The sequence below is a fragment of the Trichosurus vulpecula genome, chromosome 4 (assembly GCF_011100635.1).
Source record: "Trichosurus vulpecula isolate mTriVul1 chromosome 4, mTriVul1.pri, whole genome shotgun sequence".
Classification (NCBI taxonomy): domain Eukaryota; kingdom Metazoa; phylum Chordata; class Mammalia; order Diprotodontia; family Phalangeridae; genus Trichosurus; species Trichosurus vulpecula.
This window is the reverse complement of record NC_050576.1, coordinates 198,026,428-198,043,410: the sequence shown is the minus strand read 5'-3', so window position 1 is coordinate 198,043,410 and position 16,983 is coordinate 198,026,428. Positions and strand designations below refer to the sequence as shown.

Genomic DNA, 16,983 nt, shown 5'->3' with positions numbered 1-16,983 from the left:
AGGATTTAACAGTCAAACAGGAGTTTGATTCTACAGCCAAGAAAGAGCCACAGGAGTTTACTGCAGACAAGGGCTATTAGACCTTCACTTTTGGAAAATTACTTTGGCTGCCCAGTGGAGGATGGATTGGAGAGGGAAGGGATATGAAGCCCAGTTAGATTAATGCAACAGTGCATGTAAAAGGAAATGTAGGCCAGAATTAGGATGGTGTCTGTAAGTGAAGGGGTCCTTTAAAGATGTTGTGGAGATACAAATGACGAGATTTGGCAAGGGATTGGATATGTGATGTGACACAGGTTCAAAATCCTCAGCAACTAGTAGATGATGATGATGATCTTGGCAGAAATAGGAAAGTAGATTTTTGGGAAAAGCTGAGTTTTGTTTATAAATACTAAATTTTAAAATATTTGTTAAAAAATATTTAGATCTGGCTCAGATTCAAATCTAGCTCAGTAGATTGAATCTGGCCCGTGTGTGAAAACAGGCGTCACAAAGGGTGGGATTTCTTAAGACAACCCAACATGGTGAATCCCTAATAAACTTTGTCTTTTCCCCTGGCTGGGAAGGCTTCAGTCGAATTCTTTCGGCAGGACCTAGTGTGTCGGTATTTTGGGGTCACGAGCACCCCTAGAAACCTATGGTTCACTACCATCATCCTTTTGCTTAGACCTCTTCATTTTTGGTTCCCTGAGACCGGGAATACTGCTCATCTCAAGTTCTCCAGCCAAGACTGGAAGCTAGAGCTATACTGCTGGCGAGAAGGAAAATGGAGAGAAATTTCCTACATAATAGCCTTCGTCGAGCTCTCAGAAACCCGTTCTCAGAAAAGACTGTAAGATGCTCCTAGCTAGAGCCCCCCCCACAAAGGGGCAATGGGGGTCAACAGGACATGTTGGGTAATCCCCTCCTTATGGCCCCCAGGGCTTCACAGTCCCAGCCCCTCCTCCTGTTCCCCAACCTCCCCAGAGCACCCTTGTTTCCTGTGCTCCCCCTTCCATGGCCATCCCCTCTTTCTCTTGGTTTCCTGTAGTGCAACCCCTCTCTTTTCCTGCCTTCTTCACAGTCCAAGTCTCCTACCCTGCATCTCCTCCCATGGCCGCTCCCCCCCTTGGTGACCCCTGCTGAGGTCCCAGCCAAGGGTCTGGTTGAGGTGTCTCCCTCTGTAGCCCCTTCCCCTGAAGGGACACCTACTCAGGTTCTGGCCTCATGGCCTGCCCCTATTTCAGGCCCTGCAGTATCTATCACCATGGGACCTACCCCTGAGGCAACCCCTACTCAGGTTCCAGCCTCTGCCTCCAGCCCTGGCTCAATGGCAGTATCTCCTCCCCTAGCCCCTCTCTCTGAGGTGGCACCCATGCAGGTCTCTGGGGTATCTCCCCTTCTGACCCCTACCCTTCCTCAGGTACCAGCTGATCTCCCTTGCCAGCCAGATCCCCCAGCCTTGCAGTCTAATACAGATCAGCCAGATCTCTCTGTCCCCAAGCTCCAGGCCCCACAGTGCCTTCAAGGCTTTTTCCCCTGAGGGAAGTGCCTGCCTCCCCTATGGGGACAAGGAGAGTGCATGTTCCATTCTCCATTTCGGATCTCATTCAAATTAAAGAAAAACTGGGGAGATACTCAGAAGATCCCACTAAGTTTACTGAGGGTTTTAGGGAGCTGTCCCTACAACTTGAACTTTCTTGGTGTGATTTGCATATCCTTTTCTCTACCTGTTGTGCCACTGAGAGGAGAATCTGGGAACACACCCAAAAATCTGTGGATCGTTTGGCTAGCAATGACCCCATAAAATACCCCCCAGGAACAGCTGCTGTTCCCAATAGTGACCCAGGATGGGATTACCAAAAGAGTAAAGATAGGGGAAAGAGAGACCATATGATAATTTGCCTGTTAGAAGGCCTGAGAACTGCATTTCAAAAGCAAATAAGTTTTCAAAAAATTAGGGAGATTACTCAGGGAGAAAAGGAAAACCCTGCTCTTTTTCGAGCCCAGCTAGTAGAAGCTATTAAGAAGTATACAAGCGGGGCAGCTAGGTGGCACAGTGAGTAGAGCACCAGCCCTGAAGTCAGGAGGACCTGAGTTCAAATCCAGCCTTAGATACTTGACATGCTTACTAGCTGTGTGACCTTGGGCAAGTCACTTAACCCCAATTGCCCTGCCTTCCGCCATCCAAAAAAAAAAAAAAGTATACAAGTTTGGATCCTGATTCTATTGAAGTGGTGGCAATACTTAACATGTATTTCGTTACTCAGTCTGCTCCAAATATTAGGGGGAAACTGCAGAAATTGGCAATGGGACCCCAAATACCTCAGGCACCATTACTGGAGACAGCCTTCGGAGTTTTCAACAATAGTGACCTGTTTGCAGCAGAGGAAAGAAAACGCAGGGAAAGAGAACATGCTCAATTCTTGGCTGCTGCCATGGCCAGGAAAAGACCCAAGAAGCGCCCCTCCAGGGCACCCCCTTGGAGGAAGCCCTGCAACTTGGGCAGTGGGGAAAGCTGCTTTCAATGCTACAAGGACGGTCTCTGGTCCAAGGAGTGCCCCTCTAGGGCACTCCCTGGAGGAAGCTTCCAGGATCCACACCCCAAGGACCATGCCCAGCATGTAACCAGGAAGGACATTGGAGGAAGAATTATCCCTGAGGTTGGAAAAGTGGTAGAGCCTCCTCCCAGTACCCTGTCCTCCAGTCTTCTCAAGACTTGGAAGGAGGTGAAAGCCTGGGGCTTGGCAGTGCTCCCACTTTCTCCACCTCTCTCATCGAGCCCTGGGTAAAATCGAGGCAGAAGGTAAGGTTACCCACTTTATCCCAGCTATGTTCTCTTGTTTTAACTAATTGCTCTGGCCCTATATGCCTCTCGACCCACCAGGTCATGGGCATCAAGGATCTGTTGTCTGAACACTCCTTCTCTGGCCCTGCCCCCTTGCTGGGAAGGGACCTGATGGTGAAATTGGGAAGCCAATTTTCTCTAGTTAAACCTCATAACTCCCTTTTCCCTCTGTTTACCAGACCTCCCCATGTTTCCTCAGAGGTGTGGGAGAAGGTTGAGCCAATTGTTTGGGATCAGGGGATTCCTGGGCAAGCTACTTCTGCCACCCCAGCCATAGTTCCTGTTAAACCTGAAAATTTGGTTTAAGGAAACAACAGAGCTAGGTGATAGAAAAATCCGTGTTGTTTATTATTTTCCCTTAAAGCATAGCGGAGCTAGCTTACTTGTACGTACAAGGAGTCAGAGTATAAACTCTGGCTGCCTGAACAAAGCAATGAGAAAACTTATATACGTTATTTTAGCAGAGCTAGCAAGCCTGTATGACCTCATTTTTATGACCCCCATGTATGTTTAACCATGATACAAGAACAGGATTTTCCTTAATGGAATAGATTGTAAATACAACAAATTAGATAGTTGAGAGAGTGTCAATTGGAATTACTACCCCAGGATCTCTGTGTTTAATTTGCCATTAACATTCCACAACATAGTATATGCCCATAAAATATTAAGATAAGGAAAAGTCACATAATTCAAGATAGTGTCTGGGGTCAAGGTTTTCACCCTTAATGGCCATGGATAGAGCAAGGAATGCTCCATCTGGATTTTGTTGATATAAGATAGAGATATCTCTGAGCTTACTCAGAGAACAAAGAGACTGTTAGGATCAGGCTTTTCTTCTGGTTAAGTAGTTCAGGCCCTGAGTCTTATTGAAATTACAAAAATGATATAAAATAGTATAATATTTTCCACATTTCCTCCTTTTGGTCAAAGGTAAGCTGAAAGCTTCACCTGAAGACCAATTAAGGTATGGAAAAACCTCTATCTTCCTCAGGGGTAAAGTTGTAAAAATCCTTATCTAGGTGGATTCAGGTTTTTTTTTCTCTTTTTGTGTTTGGACATCCCCAGAGATGCACAGTAATTATAAACTACTTGTAAACAAGCAGGGGGAGCAAGTTGCAAGGGGTATCAGTAGGGAGCATAATGGGGAAACTGGAACACCTAAGTAAAATAAGCTAAAGACACCAAAGGTACAAGTAAATGGGAATGCAACGGACTCAGAAAGGGAAAGAGCAGTTCTTCATTCAGGTTCTGGTCCAGGCTCTTGGGAAGGTTGCCTGTGTCCGATGCTGTCCCCTTCAGGCTCTTTGAAACCGGAGGGCAAGGTGTCCTATGGGCTCAGATGTCCACTCAGGAGCACGGGCAATCATCAGATGTGATAGAAGGATCAAGGAGTCCATATCCACAAGCTGGCAGCTATAGAAGTAGTCAGATCTGACAGGAGCTCTCAGAACACATGTAATTTGATAATTGAGAGAAAAACAGCACAACATAGGTCCCAGCCACTCAGGGCTAAGTTCAAACAGTACAAATACAAAATAGCTTTAAATCCCAGTTACATATTTCCAATGTCCATTTAAAGCAAAAAAAAAAAAAAAAAAATTTTTTTCAGATGCCTGATTGTGGTTATCTGGTTCCTAGATAGTAAAAGAGAGTTCTGCTTCTCTGGTTCAGATCTAGAAATCCTCAGACAATTCTAACTTAATATAACTTAATCACTTAAATTTGGCTCTCCTTTTAACTTCAGAGTATTTCAGTTCATATATCATCTACTGTTTCTAACCTTACCTAAATTTTGTACCTGGTATAAGAGTCCTTTAAAATATAAAGGTTCAACCATAAATTGAATCCATCTTCCTTTTAAAATCATCAGACAGATACTTTAATAAAGGAGATATAATTTCACTTGTACTATCTCATACAATTTTCTTGTACAAAAATCCACATTTAAGATCTTACTACCTAAACACACTTACTAGCTTGAATTTCCATGACTGATAAATTTTGGAGCCAATCATACACATCTGTATATAATTCTTAGAGGAATCAATTTGGTCCTATTGCCTTTTCCTCTCAAAATTTGCTATCCTATTTAATTAGACATTTATCACATTACATCTTTGTCTTATTACTGTGTCTAATCATTTCCTCCTTTTGGAGGATGTTATCTCTATACTCCTTCTAATCTTTATTTGGTCATGAACATAGGTTAAAATTGTAAGCTATTCATTCCTGTATCCTATTATAATAACTCAGAGATATTCCAATATTCATCTATTACCTAATAGATTTAGCATTGTGCTTACAAAACTTCCTGATAATATAAGTCTGCTATGAAAGAAACGAGAGACTATGTCATATATCTTAACAGAAGGAAAGAACTTTCTTAGCTCTGTTTGATTCCAGGCATGAGTCATATCTGTTAGCCAATCATATAGCCATTAGATGCTGAAAGCAGGGCTTAGGAGTAACCAGGTGGGGATTTTCCTTTACAGAAAGGAAATAGCAGAATTGGGAAATAGAGTCAGGAAGATCCTACCTAGGCTGTGTCCAAGGTCGCCTTCAAGACTTTTTCCCAGGCACAGACCTTTCAAGTTCTCAGCTTGCAATGCCTGCCATACTACTACTGGCTTCACGTGACCTAAACCTGTAATCAGAGCTTAAAACAATATTAAATTGTAGTCCCATAAAATCTTAAATAGCAAATAAATATCCTTCACATGAGACTGCCCAAATTTCATTGAGCTAATAATTAACAAGTCAAGCTACATAACATTTCCAGCTTCTAAATACTTCCTCACACTCTTTCCCAACTTGCTAAAACCATCTGAAACTATCATTCTCAGGACAGGGAAGGCTTAGCTAACTCCCATTTGTCCCCTAACTTTCTCATCTGCCTTTCGTATCCCCTCAAGCTTTTATTTACCTTTCCAACCTATTACTCAGTGTCCCTTCACATTTCAACCATAACACAAAACAACTCAGAAGTTAGTACTTTTTACTGACATAACTGTGTATACTGGAATCCCATTCCAGTTTGCTTAAACAAACAAAAGAGGTTAATGACTGACCTCACGTCCCTGTTAATTCCTTCTGGAGGAAAAAGGAACACTTCAGGAATTGAGTCTTATACACATTGTTAAGCTCTAACTCTCGCTTAAAATCACAAAAACATTTTCCAAAATACTTCTAGAATTGTTTACCTAGACTGAAGATGTCTCTGATTTAGTCGCAGTAATTAATTACACTATTTGTGTCAATACCCAATTGCTCTTATGTCACTTCACAACATCCAAGAACTCTATCTCGCATAAATACAATACAACTTTAAAATCCCAGTCTTAGTTCACGGGATAATGATTCAACCCTACATCATAAAACTTCTCTTCCCTTTCTAATTATTCTCATTAACACTTTAGAAACCATATTATCTTTCATTTGACTATACAAGAGTACCAATATAACCAGTCATTTGATTAAAACAACAAGATTTTACATATTTGCATTTATCCAATTTCCCATTTTTCAAAAACTTCTTTCACAATGGTAACAGATTCTGGCAGATAACTTCCCTTTTGTCACTACCTGCTTATTTCTGATTAAAGAGATCTGCCACATCATCTCCCCCTGAGGATGGGTTCTTTCCCATCAGATGGCAAGCTTCACTAATAATGTATCCTTAAGACCCACATCCTCCTCGAAACCCAGTCTTATCCTAAAAACGCATCACTTTTGCTGACTTTAAAAAGCCAGGTTTTTTTTTTTTTAGGCTTCTGACCCCTACTGTTCTTTCTTTCAGTAAAAACTCAAATCCCAGTAATTGTTGCCCATCCCCTTTCCTTCCCTTCTGACAGGTGGGCTAAGGTGAATCTTCTTATCTAAACTAAGGGCGGGGAGGAATAAGGAATTCAGACTGTCCTTTCCAACTCCTTACTCAAAAAAGAACCTTGAATAAGACATTGAATGGGCGCTTTTATAGATAAGCATTAATTCTAATAATTCTAATTAGGTTCTCACCCAGAAACTCCGAGAACTCACAATAGGTTTGAACTGCAACCAATTGGCTTACAGGTGGAAATTCAGCGGGCCTTCTAAAATTATACAAAAAGATTTTACAGAACATTTTCCAAAAGTACTTTCCTTAAAGCAAATTAATCCTTAAATGGTGGAATTCATTAACTAAGTTGGTACCAAATGTCCTCATTCTCAAATATTGCCCAGAATTCCTAGATATTACAAATTCCTTAGTCAAAAAGTGTTATAATGGGAGGACACTTAATTTCTATAAATTACATACTCAATTAAATTAACCCTATCACAATAACAAAGTTTACCAGGACTTTCAAAAGCTTTTTCCAGAGTAATTCCTCTACACTGAAAACCACACAAGATTGATAAGAATTCATGACTAGATGGTTTCAAAAGTTCTTGTTTCAGTTAAAAACCTCAATTTCTTAATTAACTACAATTCTTAATCTAACAACATCCAGATTATAAGAGAAATTATTTTAATCACTAGTGGTAACATTTTAATTTCTAAGGCCCAATACTCTAAGCATTGTAAAAGATTACCGCATTTTTTCAATATTGCTGATACGTCTGTTTGTCAAATTACACAATTTAGAAATGTAACAGCGCCCTAAACATAATTATGCATTTTAAAACTTGAAACAACCCATTTATCAGTTAGGTGAACATATTCCTAAATCTCCTTGCACAGAGAATCTTTCATCTCATCATTTGAAACTATAACTTTAAATCACCAGATATATTCTCATAATAGAAAACTTTTTCACACAGAAAGTCTGTTCTCATGGTTAAATATCAGTATTATTAATTATTTACTTGTTATAACCACATATAACAGTTCCAGATTTTATCACCTCCCTTTGGAAACCCAATTCACATATATCAAAATCAGATTAAAACTGCTATAATATCATTTCTTACCACACAATGGTCTTCTCAAATTTCACAATCTAAGAGAATTTTTGGGAAAACAATGCAAGTTTAGAAATACAGAAACAATAATTTTCAGATGACATCTACTGCATTTCCAGATTACCACATATAGAAATTATTCAGCTTATTACTTCTGGTATTTTAAAAACCACTTCAAAAGTTAACAATTACATTATATCAGAGAGAGATAATAATAACGTTGTATCTAACATATACCAGACTTTATGTCAAGCATTTTACAATCATTATCATTTTGATCCCGTAACAACCATCATTATTACTTTCCCTTTAAAACTCAGGAAACAGGTCAAACAGAGATTAAAATACAGTTTTGCAGTTGGAACAAGAAGTGTGAAGTTACCTAGAGAAGTTACCTAGAGCAGAAGCTAGTATCCCAGTGGTGACAATTCTGGGAGGCAGAAAGTCCAAATCCATCTACCTCACCCTTCCCCCACAACTGCAGAAGTTACTGAGCCTAGGGCAGTTTGCAGCTGCTAGGGACAGAGTGGGCAGAATGCATAGGACCGGGGTGATATTTCCAAGCTTTGCCAAAAAGGATGGGCTACAAAGGTATCCAGGGGCACAGGACTGTCAGAATACTGTCAGTCTGTGAATTTCTGTCCTTCTCCTCCTTTTGCCAGGTGGGGAAAGATGATTTAAGTTTTCCCTACAGTTCTCCTGCATTCTCTTCTCCTAATCTGATTTGGGAGGAAAGGAGTTTGTTTAGCTGCTCTAACTTTTACTGCAGCTCTGGCTCGGTCAGAGACAGGACAATGGTGAAAGATCTCAATGATTGTAACTTAAGTAAACTTCACCTAAGTGATCAGCATTAGGAGAGTGTTTTAGCAAGAGTGAGAGGTCCTAGAGGGATTTTACAGTCTCAGGAGTTCTCTCCCCAAATTCCAACTAATCAATTTCCAAACTTTTAATGAATAATCAATCCCAGAATCTGCTAAAATGTTTCAGCTCTATTTTTTTCTTCAAGTTTGGCTGGCCAGGCCAAACATTGAAAAAGGAAATAGACTCTCTGTTTCCCTAACTGCAGCCTTAGAATTCTCTGGCTACCTGCGTTTCAGATTTTACACAGTATAGACATTTCACAGCACACGCTCTCACACAGACAGTTAACAGACAATTAACAAAACAAATACAGAACAAATACAGACTGAGCTCAGAGTTCAAACAACAGAGAATTAGAAGCTTTCATGAGTTAGCTATTAGCACCCCTATGGTCTTTGGGGAAGCCTTGGCGTTCCTGATTTTTCTGACTCTCCATATCCTATCCCTTAGGAATGGTGAAAGGGGAGATGGAGGAGGACTAGGACAGGTAAGAGAAGGCGAGGAGTAAGGATAAAATGCATTTATCCTCCCCATAATCAGAGCCTTCAAGGGAAGGAAGCAGGAATAGGGCAGAAGGCAAAAAGAGCCCTTAAGGGAAAGGGGGAAAGGGGCGGGGAGGGAAGAGAGAGAGGAGGCAACGGTAGCAGAACAGAGTTACCTCTCTCAGGATCAGAGCCCTTCCTGGGAGGCAGAAGGGGAGGGAAAAAGCAAAGTGCAGTTTTTCTCCCCAGGACCAGAGCCTCCAAGCGAAGGAAGAGAGGGAGTGGAGGAACAGTTGAACTTCTAATTCTAGTTTTTGACTGCCATAGTTAATTTTCTAGATCAATCGGTGTTTCCAGGGGATCTATGTGCGTTTGACCGCAGATCTGCGTTTTACCACAGATTTGATCCCTGCCCCCAGAGCTAGCTTAAAGGGAATTTCCAGACTTCAACCAATTTTGTGGGAGTTCTTTTTGGAAGCTGGGAAGAGAGACAACTTACCCCACCTTGTCAAGGCCAAAATTCCAGGAAAAATTAATCCTATGGCACCCAAAAGCGTTGGCAAGGTTAGGCTACGTTGTCCCGTTTCCATCATTTCCATCCGAAAGTCATGGCACCATAACTGTTAAACCTGAAAATTTGGTTGAAGGAAACAACAGAGCTAGGTGATAGAAAAATCCATATTGTTTATTATTTTCCCTTAAAGCATAGTGGAGCTAGCTTACTTGTACGTACAAGGAGTCAGAGTATAAACTCTGGCTGCCTGAACAAAGCAATGAGAAAACTTATATATGTTATTTTAGCAGAGCTAGCAAGCCTGTATGACCTCATTTTTATGACCCCCATGTATGTTTAACCATGATACAAGAAGAGGATTTTCCTTAATAGAATAGATTATAAATACAACAAATCAGATAGTTGAGAGAGTGTCAATTGGAATTACTACCCCAGGATCTGTGTTTAATTTGCCATTAACATTCCACAACATAGTATATGCCCATAAAATATTAAGATAAGGAAAAGTCACATAATTCAAGATAGTGTCTGGGGTCAAGGTTTTCACCCTTAATGGCCATGGATAGAGCAAGGAATGCTCCATCTGGATTTTGTTGATATAAGATAGAGATATCTCTGAGCTTACTCAGAGAACAAAGAGACTGTTAGGATCAGGCTTTTCTTCTGGTTAAGTAGTTCAGGCCCTGAGTCTTATTGAAATTACAAAAATGATATAAAATAGTATAATATTTTCCACATTCCCCTCCATTGCCTTCAATATCCAATTAAGCCCAAGGCTTGGGAGGGATTGCAACCATTCATTGCCACTCAAGGCCCTGACTCATTCCCTCTAGAGTGGGGCCCCTACTAAGCAAAAGCTTTAGACTTTAAAAAATAAAGTGACCAACACTCCAGCATTAGCTCTACCTAATCTAGAAAAACCTTTCACTTGGTATGTTGTTGAAAGGAGAGGACAGGCTTTGACAGTCCCAACACAGTTGCCTGTTTTTCAAAACAACTAGATTCTCTGGCTGCTACAGCCATTCCAATTGAGGAAGCTTCTAAACCTCTAGTTGACCAGCTTTTAGAAGTTCTGAATCCCCATCGAGTTCAGAGCATCCTAGAAGCAAAGGGCCACCAGTGGGTAGCTAACCACAGGCTCACCAAATATCAAGCCTTGCTCTTGGATACCCCCCAAGTTAATTTGGATGTGCTACACACTCCTGAACCCTGAAGCAGTGTGGTACACAGTACAAGTGATTAGGTGAGCTAGGTAAGAAATAGTCATCTTTAATAACCTCCAGGGAAATTGTCCTTTCTCTATACTGCTATACTGTCTGGTTGTTTGCTTAACCTCCTTGCCAGGTTTGTCTCTTCCAGGCTCCAAGCCATCAACTTCCAGACTATGACTCAGACCCCTTGAACTGGACCCATCAAGGCAGGGACAGCTCTATGCCCCTTGCCAGCAGAAGCAGTTTCAGAAGCTAAGACCTTCGTCCCTGACCCCAAAAGAATTTGGGTCCTATTTGTTTGAGGGGGGAATGATGAGGGCGCAGTCTCTGGGAACCCCCTTGAATCTGGAGTACAGTCTCTGGGAACCCCCTTGAACTCTCCCTGAATCTTCCAACAAGATCTGGGCTTCCCCTAAGGCCATAAGCCTTACAGTATCATTAGGCCCAAATCTCCATCTAGCCTAGCCCTCTATTGTCCAGCTGCTTCCCACCCTTAATACTCATCAAAATATCTATACCCTAGCCTTTGGTTGTCTTTCATCTCCAGGTAGCCTTCAGCTATGTCCCCACCCTGGAGTCTGACCTCATCTCGGTCCTCCTTAGACTCCTCCTCAGAACCCCCCCCAAACCCCTCCTCTAGTCACCCCAGACCACCCCTCAATCCCTCCCACAATCTTTGTGTATATAAGTCTCATCTTGCTTCCATGAAGGTGCTCAGATTCAATCTAGCCCAGTTTGTGAAAACAGGTGTCACAAAGGATGGAATTTCTTAAGACAACAGATTATAGTGAATCCCTAATAAACATTGTCTTTTCCCTTGAAAAAAAATATTTAGATCTGTTTAAGATCTACCTTTTCAGAACCCTTCCCTCCTACCACTTTCCTCCTCCCTCAACAGAGAACACAAGAAAAACAAAACCCATTACAAACATGAATGGTTAATCAAAACAAATTTCTGCATTGGCCATATCTAAAAATTTTTGTTGCATTCTGAGTCCTTAACCTCTATCAGGTGGGTAGCATGTTTCATCATTAGTCCTCTGGAATCCTGGTTGGTCAACACACTGATAAGATTTCAGTACAATAGGATTCTATCACATTTATATAATTTTCAAGGAGCTTGTTGCTTTTATACTTCTTGTGCCAAGCTATTAACTCCCCTTTCAATTCTTTCTTCCATATCTCTCATTTCTTTTCCAATTTTTTCCTCAAGTGCTCTCATTCCATTTACAAAAATATTTTAACTTTTTTTAAACTCTTGCTTAATTTCTTCTAGGAATTCTAGGTATTTGCCCAAGCTGTATTTGAATCATTCTCTTCTGAGTCTGTGTCTTAGAGTTTCTTGCCACCGTAACAGCTCTTTGTGGTGGGATTTTCTTGGGTTTCCTCATTCTAGATGTTAAGTCTGGGTTTTAAGGCACTTCTGGAGGGAGGATCTGGGCTGTTCTGTTGTTTTCTTGGGTACTCAAGTGTTGTGTTATTCCAGGATCTCAGGGACAGGCTGGGGACCTGCAAGCTTTCAAGGCTCCCAAGTGGTGTGATCCAGGGCAAATTTCAATTGCTGGCCACCCTAGTCTAAACCCTGCAAGTTCCTGACCTGGATTTGGGCCTGAGCAACAAGTAGACTGTTCCTGGACTCCACTTCTGTCAGCCAGCTGGAAAGTGCTACTGGTTCATAGTTGAAGAACTGTGGGTTCCCCCCTTGGTGTGAGTTTCCTGCCCTGGTCATTCCTCTGCAAACTAGGCTAGATGCTGGAAATAAGACCCTGCTCTGAGCTCAGAGTGAAAGCTGGACCACTGCTGCTGCCAGCTTCTGAACTTCCTTTCTCCCCCATACAGTCCAGGGCCTCCTTTCCCAGGGATGCCACTCCCCTGCACAGGTCCCTTTCTCAGTCCGTCCACCTTTGATCTGTAACTCAGAACTGGGTAGCAGGTCACAAAGCTTCTAGCTTGTACCTGTCCTGCTGTGGTGCCTCCTTCAGTATAAGGTTGGAATTCCCCTCTCGGCTTGGTGCACATCCTCTCCTTAGAGGCTGGAGCACTCCACAGGCCTCTGACTAGACTTGATCTCCCTGTCTCCATATCTGGAGATAAACTAGACAAATGACTTACTGATTTCTTCTGTATTTCCCCATCAAGATTCAGTGTATATCTGTCTGGAGGAGTTTGTGGAGGGAAGCCCAAACACACTGCTTCCTGTCATTCCACCGTCTTGGCTCCCACAGATACTTGAATCTCAGGTGCCTATGGGTTATTCAGATGGAACTGTCCTTCTGACAGTTTGTTATGAGTAATTGGAGCTTAGGACAGAAACTAGGACTAGATATATATTTAGAAGTCATTGGCACAGAGATGAGAGTTGATGGAAGCTGATGAGATCACCAAGTGAGGGAGTACATTCACAGAGTACACCCTATAGAGCCTTGGTAAATACCCACAGTTAGGGAGCGTGGCATGGATGACAAATCATCAAAGAGACTCAGAATTGGCCAGAGAGGGAGGTGAACCAGGAGAGAATAGTGTTAACAAAAATCCAAAAAGAAGAGTACAAAAAGGAGGTGAACAATCTCAAATGTTTCGGAGATCAAGGAGAATAAGGACTGAGAAAGTCAAGAGACAATTGATAATTTTGGAGAGAGTAGTCTCAGGTGAGTGACGGCATTGGAAGTCAGACTGCATGGGTTTAACAGGAGATAAAGTCCAGATACCAGCTGGGATGATAATGAGCAGGGATAGTGGGATCTAAGGGAGACTCAGGTGTGTTTGTAAGCAGCAAGGAGTTTGAAGATTAGAGAGAGGATGATAGTGGGAACAACATGCTTGAAAAGAGGGGTGAGATCAAGGATTCTTAGATAAGAGAAGAGCCACCTCTTTATCAGAGACTACTAGATTGAGTAAAGATCTGAAACTGCCTAAGGAGGAATGGGACAGAGAATCAATTTTGTTGTTCAGTTGTATCTGATGGTATGTAACCCCATGAGCTGTGTCTGTGGGATTTTCTTGGAAAAGATAATGGAGTGGTTTGCCATTTTCTTTTCCAGTGTGTCCCCTTATTACAGACTAGGAACTGAGGCAAATAGGGATTAAGCAACTTGCCCAGGGTCATACATCTAGTAAGTGTCAGAGACTGAATATGAACTCAGAATTCCTGACTCCAGGGTTAGTGCTCCATCCTCTGCATCACCAAACAGCCCAGAGAATCAATGAGGGAGGAATAAAAGAACTGTTGGGTAAATCACTTTATTTCACGAGTTTCTTCAACTTCAAAATGAAAGAGAGGGTAGATAAAATTACTTAAGGTAAAGACCAGATTTAACTCTGTGATCCCATCATCCCAAAAGAAGGTAAGCTTGAAGGCGGAAAATTTTCTTTAAAATTTTTTTTTTTGCACAATGGGAGGAGTAAAAAGAACAGCAAGGGAAATCACTTATCTATCTCACAAGTTTCCAGTCTTTAAAATGAAAGGGGAGAGGGTTGATTAGAGTACTTAGGATCCAGACCAGCTTTAATTCCAAGATCCAATCATCCCAATAGAATTGTAAACTTTAGGGCACTGACCTCACTGAGAATTTGGGAGAATAACAGAGAAATTAAGAGAATAACAGAGCTGTCTATGACACAGCCACTGAGATTTGGATCAGCTTGATGAATCTGGATAACACTAACCTCTAATGAGAAGAAAAAACTGAGTGCAGGTATCAGTGGCCCGTCTGTAAGTAGCAATAGGATATTGAAGGGGGAACGGAGGGATACCCAGACTCTTATCTCCTATTAGTCCTGGTTTTTTTTTTTTTAACCAATTAGGAAACAGCCGAAGTGGATATAACTAGGTCTTTCCTCAGATGCCACGACGCAAAACTGATAAAAAAGACACTAGGCCAGACACAACAACACAGGGAGTCCGTGAAAAGGAGGCCTTGCACCTGTTCATTCTTTTGCAAACCTGCCTCCCCTCTCTCAGGCCCAAATGCCATACGGTAGTACCAAACTTAATGCCGCAAAGTGGTCCTGACACCTTTAGCATAGCCCCTCTCCTTTACGGAAGGGGAAACTGAGGCCTACAGCCGGAGAAATAACTCACCCAAGATTCGAACCCCTGTCTCCCCAGATTCCAAAACCAGGCCCAGCCACCCCGACGCCGCGCATGCGCGTCCCCAGCCGCTTACTCGGTGATGCGCTTGGCCAGCTCGGTGCAGGCGGCGGTGGAATTGGCCGAAAAGACCCGGTATCCCGTACGGGCGGCGTTCATGGTTGGGAAGGCGGCGGGTCGGGCTCGAAGAGCGCGAAAGGTTGAGGATACGGACAGCGGGGGCAGCAGCAGCAGCTTCTTGGGCATCGTCCAACCCGGCGCAGGCGGCGCGGGGAGGCAGGAAGAACTACTGAGGCCGAGGGGAAGGCTGCATCGGCCTGGGGAAGCAAACGCGGCGGGAGGAGGGGACGAAGTCGGAACAGGAAGGGAGGAGTCCGGTGGTCTCCGTCCGAGCCCCCAGTAATCTCGGACCTCCCCCGCTGCCCTCCGGGCCCTGGTGACCGCCCGCCCCGCCCCTCGTGCTCCAACTACTGGGAAGGAGCTAGGCCCAGCCCCCTCTTAGAATCCGAGAGGCGCCGGCTAGAGCGTCGTTCCCTCTCGCCTCAGTCTCCTCCTCCGACGGTCCGCCCGAGGCTGTTTCTCTATGGAAAGTAGAAAGGAAGGCATCGTTTCCGCTTCCGGCCACCAGGGGGACTCTTTCCTTCTCGGAGCTTCGGCCGGCGCCGTGCTGGGCGGTCCCATGGTTAACGTTTCTGCCCCAATCCAAGATGGCCGACGCCGAGGGCCATTGTGTTTTAAACACTGCAGTAGCCGAGATCCAAAGCAATAAAGTTCTTAGATTTTAGCTTTGGACACTAGTTGTTTAGAGAGAACCGGACGGAGAGAACAGAGCCAAGAATTTTCTTCAAGACGGGGCATCCATTGCTAAATGATATGTGTTCCACGCCATAGCCGTATACCTCTATGGTCCTCGGCACATGCGCGTTGCTGGGGTGGGGGGGTGGGGGCGGGGAAGGGGGTAAGCTGATTGTCCGAGCAACCTATCGTGCACGTGGAACCTCCAGTAATAGATAAAAATCCACGGACAAGGCTGGAGGCCCCGATCCGCGACTAACAGCATGGATTGTAAGTGTTAGTCATAGGAGCATAGGTTTAGTGTTACAAGGAACCTTAGAGCAGAGGTGTGCTGGTAAATGTTTAACATCCGGATGGGGGGAGGGAGGAGACGTACGCAGGACACATTTTTAAGTTTAACCTGCATTATTAACATTTCCTCTGTTCAGTCAACAAAACAATAAATCCCTGATTTATAGGATTTCCTGATTTCCGCGGTATAAACGCTAACACTGGAAATTTAACATTCGGCTCCACTTTGAGCTGGCTGCAGTATACCTCTGCAGTGGTCATGGAGCCCACTCCCATTTAATAGGTGAGAAAGCTAGGGCCCAGGAGTTTCAGTGATTTGCCAAAAGGCAAAAAAGTGCCTGAGCAGGATTTGACTCCGGGTGACACAAGTCCCTGACCCTTTCCAACACAACCCCTTGCCTTGGCTACTCCTTTAAAGCCAATCTAAGGGTTCTCTGGAGGCTGTTCTTTCAAAAGAATTATAAAAACAGGTTTCAAAAACCCTTTGAGGTTTAGAAACTGATTTCATCATGACAGCTAAATATTGTCCCAACTGCACAGATTGGGAAATGGACACAGAGAACTCATTTGCGTGAGGCCACACAGCTATCCTGTACCAGCGGTAGAACTGAATCCCTGTCTTCTGACCACATTCATTGCACTTTTTTTTGCAGGGCTTCTTTCTAATGCCTGGAATACACTTCTCTCCTAACCTGCAATTCCATTGCTCTAAAGGAAGCCTTTCTCAACGCCTCTTAACTCTAGTGCCTGCCCTCTCTTATTTATTTCCTATGTAGGTTGTATACAGCTTGTTTGTATACATTTGTTCATTATCTCACTCGTTAGATTGTGAGTTCCTTGAGGGCCTCTTCTGTATGTCAGTGCTTAATACTTTACATGACACATAGCAGGCACTTAATGTTTATTGACTGACTTGACTCCAACACTTAGAATTCTTGGTTTTCTTCAAAACTCAGCTAAGTGCCAAATTC

General features: G+C 43.0%; 1 protein-coding gene across 1 annotated transcript in view; it reads right to left on the bottom strand.

The window, feature by feature from the left end:
* PRPSAP1 (phosphoribosyl pyrophosphate synthetase associated protein 1) overlaps window positions 1-15,860 on the bottom strand; it is a 43,132-nt gene extending 27,272 nt beyond the window's left edge. Inside the window, exon 1 of the mRNA XM_036756029.1 lies at window positions 15,003-15,860. Within this exon, the coding sequence (XP_036611924.1) occupies window positions 15,003-15,172 (170 nt within the window). The 5' untranslated portion in view covers window positions 15,173-15,860. The remainder of the gene's footprint in view (window positions 1-15,002) is intronic.
* Window positions 15,861-16,983: the final 1,123 nt, after the last annotated feature.